Below are 10,472 nucleotides of genomic sequence, written 5' to 3'. Positions count from 1 at the left end.
CAGTAATATCGCGCTCCTGCAGCAGCACCACCTGGTGGAAGTTTGGGCAACTGTTTAAAAAAAATGTGGTAGTTTATAGAACAGATCGGATCCTGCTCTGACAAACCCGGCGGTCAGTTTTCAAACTCATTCACGTGAATAGGTTTGTACAGGTGACCGTCTGTGTGCGTCTGCTGCCTGTCCAGTGATGGGGCGTTCTTACCCTCCAGCAATGACACTAGGCTAATGGCTGCCGCTGACAGTGGAGGGATATTGGTGCCGAAACCAACATGGCGATATCTCCAGCTGTCTATAATACCTCTGATCTGCAAAGATATGAAGGGTCCTCTTTAACCTGAGCAGATTGATGGGTCCGGGTTCAGGTTCACCTGAGTCAGTGTTTCCACCTCCAGTACAATTCGGCATCTGCTAGAATTGACTTCATTGCTACAAATCAGTGTGTTACATGGAGGCGGAGGAGGGGAGACCCCAATGGGGAAAGTCTTACAGAAACCAAACAAATGACTTCCCCAAACGTAACTTTAATAGACTCTTACACAGAGGCCGGGGGAGGGGAGGCCTGCAGACATTCTGTACATATGATGTGCACAGCACGCTGCCCTCTAGTGTCCACTTATGTGTCCAGGCAGCGGCCATGTTTTCCTCTCTGCTCTGTGTCCAATCTGTGGCTGCAGCAGAACTCCAGAGGTCACTTGTGTGCTGGAGGGGCCGCTGTCCGCACCGTGTGAGCACCACTCGTGTCATTGTCCCCAAACTACAAAATAATCTGATTCTTGAAGCTGCGACTCAACTCCTTGTGTGGGAGGACGATGGAGTTTAAGATGACGACCTCGGCAGGGATGGAGACGTTACATCCTGTGAGAGAGGAGAGAAGGCTGAGAATATCAGAAACACACGAGCTGCGGCCTGTGCGGCACTACAACACCCAGCATGCCCTGAACGCTGCGGCCATCATTTACATCTGATTGTTAGGGGTCCAAGTGCTGAGAGTCATGGACAGATCTACAGACAAAGCTGAGCAGGAATAAAGAGGCGCTGCATCAGCACAAGGCCGGGTTACAGAATCTATTCTGTACAAGACCTTTCCCTTTAGTGACCCCCATAAAAACACCGGGAGCTTTTCATACATCATTGCTACAGATTAGTTCACTTTTAGGGTCCACCTATTAATGTAACACTAATCTCCCACCTTCTTGTGTTGGGCCAAACATTCAGCCGGAGGTCTCTTACCCAATATGGTGATAGACGGCGTCAGCTTCCCTTCCCGGAACAAGGTTTCACTGTCTATTTTGGCGTAAGGGTCATTAGGATTGGGGTCACTGGGGGTCCCCTCCACACGGGCCCATCGGCCAATGCTGCTGTCCCAGCCGACTATGGTGTTTAAGACACAGCTGTGATCCTAGGGGGCGACAGAGAGCGAATATAACACATGGATATAGAGACAAAGCATCAGGGGTCTTAGTAATACTAAGTCTGATCTGTGGCTGGAGGGGCCACGTCCACTGACCTGCAGGACCGCTCCATGTAAAATAATGGACTCTCGTACTCGCACCCCGGCGCCGATAGTCACGCCCATACCGATAGAGACATTGGGGCCGAGCTGGCAAGGAGAGAAGTAGAAGAGGAATAAACACAAGATAGACCAGAGGAAATATCTGCAGATCCTTAAAGGGGGTCTCTGCGGCCTTAAATAACAGAGTGGCAGCACAATGAGACTGGTTGGGGTCTGGTTTTAGATCTCAGGTGACCCAATACCACAACCGTGACCCCGCACACCTTCACTATACCGGGATGTGCCAAGATCCCCTCAATGGCTGAGCCTTACCCACAAGTGGGGGTCCAGTCTCCAGCCACGTTATCCTGGGGGCTGCCATGTCATGTTATTCTATGGTCCAGGGGCTACTGACCCCACACTACAGAACTATAGGACCCCTTATTAGCCAAACAGGCCAGAACCGACTCCATTACTCACCACAGCGGTGGGATCTACATTGGCTGTGGGATGAATATAGACGTCTCCTAGAGGACAAGAAAAGATGGTTTCATACATACAGGACGTACGCTGCGCCCCATAATACAGTATATAATGACAACCCATAGGCCGATGAAGATGTCAGTCCTCACCCAGTATGGCCGGCGCGGCCTCCTTGGTGTGGGCCAGTCTCTCAGGATGTGTCTTGTGATACTGGTTCAGATACAGGCGGCTGGCGTATATGGCGGAGCTGGTAGAAGAGGACACAGGAGTGAGCTAGTAATCGCCGTGTCCGATGTCTGATCTGTCTCGGCGCTCGCACTTACCCCGCAGACTTTATCTGACTCCAGAACCCGTCCGTCTTATACACGTAGAGCTGTCCTCGGCCGGCCAGTGAGGTGAAGATGTCCTGCTCCAGTCGGATCACCTCCGTGCGCTGCCAGCTCGAGTTCTCCTCACTGCAACAGAAAAGAACAGGAAGGGTTTTGTATTGTGTGAATTAGTCACTTCTTTGCTGTATTTAGGGGGTCGTCGCTTTCTGGCTGCAGGTGATGTCTCACTGCTGCCACCTGGTGGTCATTATGTATACTGCAGGTTCTGATGGGCATTGAGGGAGAGATAAATGGTCAGCAGGGACTATGGGATGGGGGGGCTACACAACTAGCAGGGGGCAGTCTGAGGCCGGAGACTCTTCACACCTCTCCCCCCCTTGTCCTGACCGTGGTCCGGAATAACACTGATCCCCTAAAGGCTCTCGCAGGGATCATAACAGTCTCTGCTGCCTACACAGGACTCATGTGGCTACACACGATGTCTTTTGGCACATAATGTGCCACGTAGACGCCGCGGGATCTTTTGCGGGCTGTATACACTCCCATTGTTTTCAATGGGAGCAGGTACTGTATACGTGGCGCTATTTTGCGGCCGCCAAAAGACGGCCCGCAAAAGATCCCGCGGCGTCTACGTGGCACATTATGTGCCAAAAGACATCGTGTGAACCCGGCCTTAGGGTCTGCTCACACGGCACAAACCTTTTCCGCTCGGGCGCTCCTTCGTTTTGTGTTTGGACAATAAAGCAGCATTATAATGTGCAGGGGCCACTAATGGAGTATTATACTGTGGGGGAGGGTGCAAACAGACTGGGGTGAGGACAGAGGGACATAACATATGTTAATACCGGATACGTTCACTAGATGGCAGCACTACAGGCCCCATAGTTTGGCCCTGCCTATCCTGAGCACCGAGGTGCAGAATCACTGTATGCACAGGCAGATCTCCTAGTCAGTGACCAGACATGGCCGCCCATCCCGGTACTGGGGATTATCTACTTGGTAATGCTATAAAAAAAATGGGGGAAACACAGAATAAGCAATTTCTAGCTAAAGATCCATCCTCAGCATCATCCCCTGCCTTTAAGGGAATGCATCGTCCGTATTGTTTTCCAGTGACAGCTGCTGTGAACAGCATGAAGAGATTTCCTTGAGGAACCTGTCGTCTGTGTATGACTATGTCGGAGTGTTGTGGGCATGCTCTGTGAGGAGATAACACCGGATACACCATTAGGTTATCTATATATAGTTGGAATCGCGCCTGATAATGGGACGACAGCTGAGAAGTGATCTCTACAGAACAGGGAGTGTTAGACTATAGTAAGGCTTCTATTCAGATGAGACATTCCCTTTAAGGACAGAGATGGATGACACAAGAGGAGGTTGTGATGTGTGAACAGGTGTATACTGCTGCCACCATGCCATGTGCCGATGTGTCGGTGCCACACACAGCACTCACCTGATGCAGGAGGAACAACTGGCCGTACATGCAGGAGGTACAAGGGGCACAGAGGCAGAGGAGGAAAAAAGAAGAAGAATGAATGTACTTGAGGAAGTGATCAATGAAACAGGAAGACATTGCAGCATCGGAGAGGAAGGGGGGAGGGGGTGCGTGCACTGGTGGAGGGGGGGGGCGGGGGTCACTCACAGCTGCACCTCTTGTTGGTTGCTCTTGAAGACCTCCGCAATGTGCTCGAATATGGAAGGTAAGAAGAGATAGATCCCGCAGTTGATGATGTCGCTGACAAACGTACCGGGCTTCTCCACGTAGTGCAGGACCTGCCGAATACAACGCTCGTCAATCTCTGCCTGGTCTGTGACCAAAGGGTTAATGATAACTCGACTCCTAGAAAACCTAAACTCTGCCGTCACTAGTGCTGAGCGGGTAGTAGGAGATCGAATACCTCGCCGGCATAGGAGTGCGTGTAAGCGGCCGAACACCGAAGGGGTTAAACGCTTTGAATAGTCTTTAACCCCTTGGTGTTCGGCCGATTACACGCATTCCTACGCCGGCAAGGTATTCGATCTCATACTACTCGCTCGACACTAGCAGTCACCACTAGGGGGAGCCTTATAGAAGCTTAGACAGTGAGCTCCCCCTAGTGTCAGTGGCAGGCAGTAGAGTTTCCTTTTAAAGGGGTAGTTCACACCATTACTATTAGGATGGGTCATCTACATCAGATCAGTGGGGCAGCTCCCCCATCCCCCGATATCTCAGTAGTGTCGCACATTACCTCCTGGGTATCGCCCTTTGCCACGATGCAGCCGTAATTCAGAGACTGAGTCCTATTCGCCTGCAAGACATGAAGATGTTTAATTGGACGGGTTAGATCTGCTCTGTCCTTGGCCGTCATCCGTCCTCGTGTATCACAATGGTAAGGCCTCTGCTTGCTGTCACCGAATCTATTACCCTTCTCCAAGAACTGAATACCCAACATGGCCGACTCCATACAACACACCTGGATAGGCTTTCAGGCTCTATATGGAAATAAAAGGTTTCCTGGAAACTTTAAGGCGTTGTCCACATGACATATTGAGGGCTTAATGTTAACCTGGGTCATAAAATTAGAACTGACAATTAACCCTTGACAGACACGGCCGGGACGCAGCGTCTAAGAGCCCCCCATACAATGCTCCTCACTATAATGAATGCCGGACATGACCTGGTCAGCTCTATATACTATCCGTATACAGTCAGTGTATCATCTATGTGCCCCTCCCCGTGAGCAGCTCACCGTGGTGCCCAGCATGATGTATCGGTGCGTCTCTTCATGCTGCTTCTGAAACTCCAACATCTGAAGCAGCGGAAACTCACAGCAAACGTCGGCGTTCATCACAAAGAAGGCCTGTGGCCCCCCGGACAGGATCTGGTCCCGGAAATGATAGATGCCGCCTCCAGTGCCCAGGGCTGAAAACTCCTGCAGGTACCTGCCAAGAGGATGGGAGTAAGAGGGCGCTACTGGTACACAACACACGAAACACCTATATACTGCTATATACAGCAACAGGGGACACTGCAAAGACCTCACTCTTACACTGATGCAAATTTACAACAGGTCATACTCCAGTCACATCCAGAGCTGCACTCAAACTTCTATTTTTCCCCATTACCCATGAGCTTGCCATAATTCACGGCTGTAGATCCTCCATTACCTGCAGATTCTCTGTCTGACATGCGGCATTGTGGACAGTAATCTTATGTCCATAGGACGACATCACACACAGTACAATGTATTATAATAAAGGGGTGAAGCAGAAGGGGAGCAACTTCAATACATTGCTCAAGAACATCTGAATGCAGCTCTGGATGTGACTAGAGCAGATAAGACGACCTCTCACCTGATCGCCACTTTAAATTCTTGCTGTGCAGTGACAAGGAAGCGGCTCAAGGCCTCATTGGGCTGGTAGAAGCCGATCAGTAAGATCTCCTTCAGATTGGGCACCTAAGAGAGAGAATCCAACATTACCTGGTGATGGCAGGACCTATATATATATATATATATATATATATATATATATATATATATATATATATATATATATACACATATACACACACACACAACACAAGGACATATATATAGTATATACATCACTACAGGACATATATATATAGTATATACATCACTACAGGACCTATATATAGTATATACACATCACTACAGGACATATATATAGTATATACATCACTACAGGACCTATATATAGTATATACACATCACTACAGGACATATATATAGTATATACATCACACCAGGACATATATATAGTATATACAACACTACAGGACATATATATAGTATATACACCACTACAGGACATATATATAGTATATACACATCACTACAGGACATATATATAGTATATACACATCACTACAGGACATATATATAGTATATACATCACACCAGGACATATATATAGTATATACATCACTACAGGACATATATATAGTATATACACATCACTACAGGACATATATATATAGTATATACATCACACCAGGACATATATATAGTATATACATCACTACAGGACATATATATAGTATATACACCACTACAGGACATATATATAGTATATACACATCACTACAGGACATATATATATAGTATATACATCACACCAGGACATATATATAGTATATACATCACTACAGGACATATATATAGTATATACACCACTACAGGACATATATATAGTATATACACATCACTACAGGACATATATATAGTATATACACATCACTACAGGACATATATATATAGTATATACATCACACCAGGACATATATATAGTATATACATCACTACAGGACATATATATAGTATATACACATCACTACAGGACATATATATATAGTATATACATCACACCAGGACATATATATAGTATATACATCACTACAGGACATATATATAGTATATACACCACTACAGGACATATATATAGTATATACACATCACTACAGGACATATATATAGTATATACACATCACTACAGGACATATATATAGTATATACATCACACCAGGACATATATATAGTATATACATCACTACAGGACATATATATAGTATATGCACCACTACAGGACATATATATAGTATATACACATCACTACAGGACATATATATAGTATATACATCACTACAGGACATATATATAGTATATACACATCACTACAGGACATATATATAGTATATACACATCACTACAGGACATATATATAGTATATACATCACACCAGGACATATATATAGTATATACATCACTACAGGACATATATATAGTATATACATCACTACAGGACATATATATAGTATATACATCACTACAGGACATATATATAGTATATACATCACTACAGGACATATATATAGTATATACATCACTACAGGACATATATATAGTATATACATCACTACAGGACATATATATAGTATATACATCACTACAGGACATATATATAGTATATACATCACTACAGGACATATATATAGTATATACATCACACCATCACAATCCTCCTCCTAGATGCTGATGACCTTGGATCTTACCTTGCTGCAGGCCTCTATGTGATGCTGTAACATGGGGACACCAGCAACGGGGAACAGAGGTTTGGGAACCTCAAAAGATAAAGGCCGGAACCGGGTACCTACCAAAAGAGTGAAGAGGAGGGAGACCCTGAGGATCACATATACAGATGTGTTATTAGAGCAGGGGACCTGCTACAGGGGAGCTCCTTAGTAATATGCCCAACATTTAGAGGGGTCCCCACATCACACAGGCATCTCTGTAATCTCACTCCCCAGCCCCCTGGATATCAGAGCCCGCACAGCTGGATTCACTGTGCAGGGCCAGGCAGCGAGTACACATACACACGAGTGCAAGATTTCAGGGGCCGTCATCCACACCCACAGGGACAAGAGGATCACATCTATAAGAATGATCACATAGCTCAGTGGTGACCATATCACTAGTCAGGGCAGCGACCGCCAGGTAACAGGTAACTTACACATGGAATGAAAGTGATTTTTTTTTTTACCAGCACCCCTGCAGGAACTTTACCCAAGAGCGTATTTGTAATCACTTGTGCACAGCATGGCGGTGAAGGCTGCAGATCCATGTGTAGGTGTACAGGTGTAAGGTTTGGGATACTCACCCTTCTGGGGGCCCCCGATTAAGATGACGGCTTTAAACATTTCTGCAGCGCCTAAAACCAAGACGAGACACATTAAGACAAGGAAACCAGAGAAAGACGTCATCCAAGAGGTCGGCGGTGAGCGATTCTGAAACCTTCCTGCATATCCTGCGACTCTCCAACTCTTGTACAACTACAACAGGACACCATTACAGTATAGATTAGGTTACAAGTCCAATGATATAGGACAGCGCTAGTGATATACAAAACCGCACACCGAGGAGGACGGAAAGGTTTAAAGGGTTTGTGCCCGAAGATTTCAGCAATCCACAGAACACTGTAGTGATGACGGTCTGATCTCGGGGTCCCCCATTGGTCAGGAGAATTGGGGTCCTGTGTCCTCCTTTGGGCGCAGCACTGGAATGATCATACACACAGTCTCTCAGCCATCTCCATCTTTCCCGTATACTAATGGAATAGGAGGTGCATGCTCGGCCACTGCCCCATTCATATGAGGACACTCCTGATTATTGGGGATCGCACACATAGACAGGGGTTGTCTCACACCCCCCTGTGTATTGGATATTGATGACCTATGCCCAGGGCGGCGTCTGATGGAAGTGAATGAGGAGGTGGCTGGAGTTCCCGGCTCTGCACGAGGTGACACCAGGGAAATGCAGCGCTCACCGGAATAGGAAATTGTCCTGCAGCCATATACCCTGTATATACAGCTTGTGACATCCAGACCAGCTGATCGGTGTGGGTGCCAGGTGTCAGAGCCCCACTGATCAGATACCAGGGGTTTCGGACACCCCTTTAAGCCTCTGAATATTCACATTTGTGTCAGACATTCGGTCATTACACTGGACACAACACTGGAGACTTCAGCGCCATTTTGTCCAGTTTTAGCCCCAGAATTTCGCCTGTCGCCCCCGTCAGCGCTGTCACACCTTGTCCTGCATCAATACAAGCACCAGAACAAGCCACGACTGCTGGGACTTGTAGTCCTCCAGCGGCTGCCTCATACTGGTAAATCTTACACCCGTGCAATGGCAGGGCAGGCTGGTACTTGTAGTCCCCCTGTCATCTCCCCAACACAAGCCGGGTGCAGCCAGTATAACACGTCCCTGCTCGGTGTCTACACCCGACATCACCCCGATTAACCCTTCCTATACTGTGATACAGGTGAATAGACATCCAACTTACCTGCTCTCCGCTCTATACTTCCGCGTCAGTGGCTCTATGGCACGTCAGCCGGACTGAAGCATGCCGGGAATTGTAGTTTGAAAGATTTGCGGAATCTGATTGGATGAGGAGTTGCCACGTGACGCCTTACGGCGCGTGGTCACCATGGTGATTCCAAACCAGCTCGACAGGTTAGTGACGTCACGCTGCAGCTGGGAGTGTAAATATACACTGATCACGTGACCAAAGGAGCATATAATAGATAGATAGAGATATAGGAGCTATGTATAGGAATGTATAGAGTTATTACATTATACATATTACATGGTGTCGCCGTCACAGCGGTGTCAGATAATGTCGCTCCTCACATCATATAGAAATTGAATATTTCCCATTAAACGTTATGTCGGGCTCCGTGTGTAAATTGTTTCCCCCTATTGTCATCTCACATATGCGTATGTATATATATATATATATATTGTTCTCCTTACAGACATTCTTCTGTTTTATCTGACCACCAGTTCCGACCATTGGCCGCCATGTTGGTCGCCGCGTCCTCACGTTATCTCCAGTATTTGAGTGGGGACGCCTCAGGCAGTAATGGAGTGGGGACGCCTCAGGCAGTAATGGAGTGGGGACGCCTCAGGCAGTAATGGAGTGGGGACGCCTCGGGCAGTAATGGAGTGGGGACGCCTCAGGCAGTAATGGAGTGGGGACGCCTCAGGCAGTAATGGAGTGGGGACGCCTCGGGCAGTAATGGAGTGGGGACGCCTCGGGCAGTAATGGGGTGGGGACGCCTCAGGCAGTAATGGAGTGGGGACGCCTCAGGATGTAATGGAGTGGGGACGCCTCAGGATGTAATGGAGTGGGGACGCCTCAGGCAGTAATGGAGTGGGGACACCTCAGGATGTAATGGAGTGGGGACGCCTCGGGCAGTAATGGGGTGGGGACGCCTCGGGCAGTAATGGGGTGGGGACGCCTCGGGATGTAATTGGGTGGGGACACCTCAGGCGGTAATGGAGTGGGGACGCCTCAGGATGTAATGGAGTGGGGACGCCTCAGGCAGTAATGGAGTGGGGACACCTCAGGCAGTAATGGAGTGGGGACGCCTCAGGCAGTAATGGAGTGGGGACACCTCAGGCAGTAATGGAGTGGGGACGCCTCAGGCAGTAATGGGGTAGGGACGCCTCAGGCAGTAATGGAGTGGGGACACCTCGGGATGTAATGGAGTGGGGACACCTTGGGATGTAATGGAGTGGGGACGCCTCGGGCAGTAATGGGGTGGGGACACCTCAAGCGGTAATGGGGTAGGGACGCCTCGGGCTATAATTGGGTGGGGACAC

The 10,472-nt window shown here is 47.8% G+C and overlaps 1 protein-coding gene across 2 annotated transcripts; it reads right to left on the bottom strand.

Moving 5' to 3' along the window:
• Positions 1–515: 515 nt before the first annotated feature.
• GMPPA (GDP-mannose pyrophosphorylase A) lies at positions 516–9,209 on the bottom strand. Of its 2 annotated transcripts, XM_075285684.1 has the most exons (14): positions 9,151–9,209; positions 7,966–8,016; positions 7,361–7,458; positions 5,641–5,744; positions 5,037–5,229; positions 4,536–4,595; positions 3,950–4,080; positions 3,761–3,778; positions 2,299–2,430; positions 2,125–2,222; positions 1,973–2,019; positions 1,508–1,600; positions 1,231–1,399; positions 516–855 (listed from the first exon to the last, which is right to left on the bottom strand). In XM_075285684.1, the coding sequence occupies exons 2-14, from the start codon at positions 8,003–8,005 to the stop codon at positions 755–757; spliced, it is 1,284 nt and encodes a 427-aa protein (XP_075141785.1). In that variant the 5' UTR covers positions 8,006–8,016; positions 9,151–9,209; the 3' UTR covers positions 516–754. The 2 variants fall into 2 exon arrangements, with proteins under 2 accessions (XP_075141785.1, XP_075141787.1); XM_075285686.1 differs by lacking the exon at positions 3,761–3,778.
• Between the last annotated feature and the right edge of the window lie 1,263 nt (positions 9,210–10,472).

The sequence above is a fragment of the Leptodactylus fuscus genome, chromosome 8 (genome assembly GCF_031893055.1).
Source record: "Leptodactylus fuscus isolate aLepFus1 chromosome 8, aLepFus1.hap2, whole genome shotgun sequence".
NCBI lineage: Eukaryota > Metazoa > Chordata > Amphibia > Anura > Leptodactylidae > Leptodactylus > Leptodactylus fuscus.
This window is presented reverse-complemented; position numbering and strand designations above follow the sequence as displayed.

What these genes read in the sequence shown, in the direction of transcription:
- GMPPA (XM_075285684.1), bottom strand. Translation starts at nt 8,005, where the DNA reads ATGTTTAAAGCCGTCATCTTAATCGGGGGCCCCCAGAAGG. An exon ending in AATCGGGGGCCCCCAGAAGG is followed by an intron (nt 7,459 to 7,965) that starts GTGAGTATCCCA and finishes CTCTTTTGGTAG; the next exon opens with GTACCCGGTTCCGGCCTTTA. An exon ending in CAAAGGGCGATACCCAGGAG is followed by an intron (nt 4,081 to 4,535) that starts GTAATGTGCGAC and finishes TGTATTCGGCAG; the next exon opens with GTCCTGCACTACGTGGAGAA.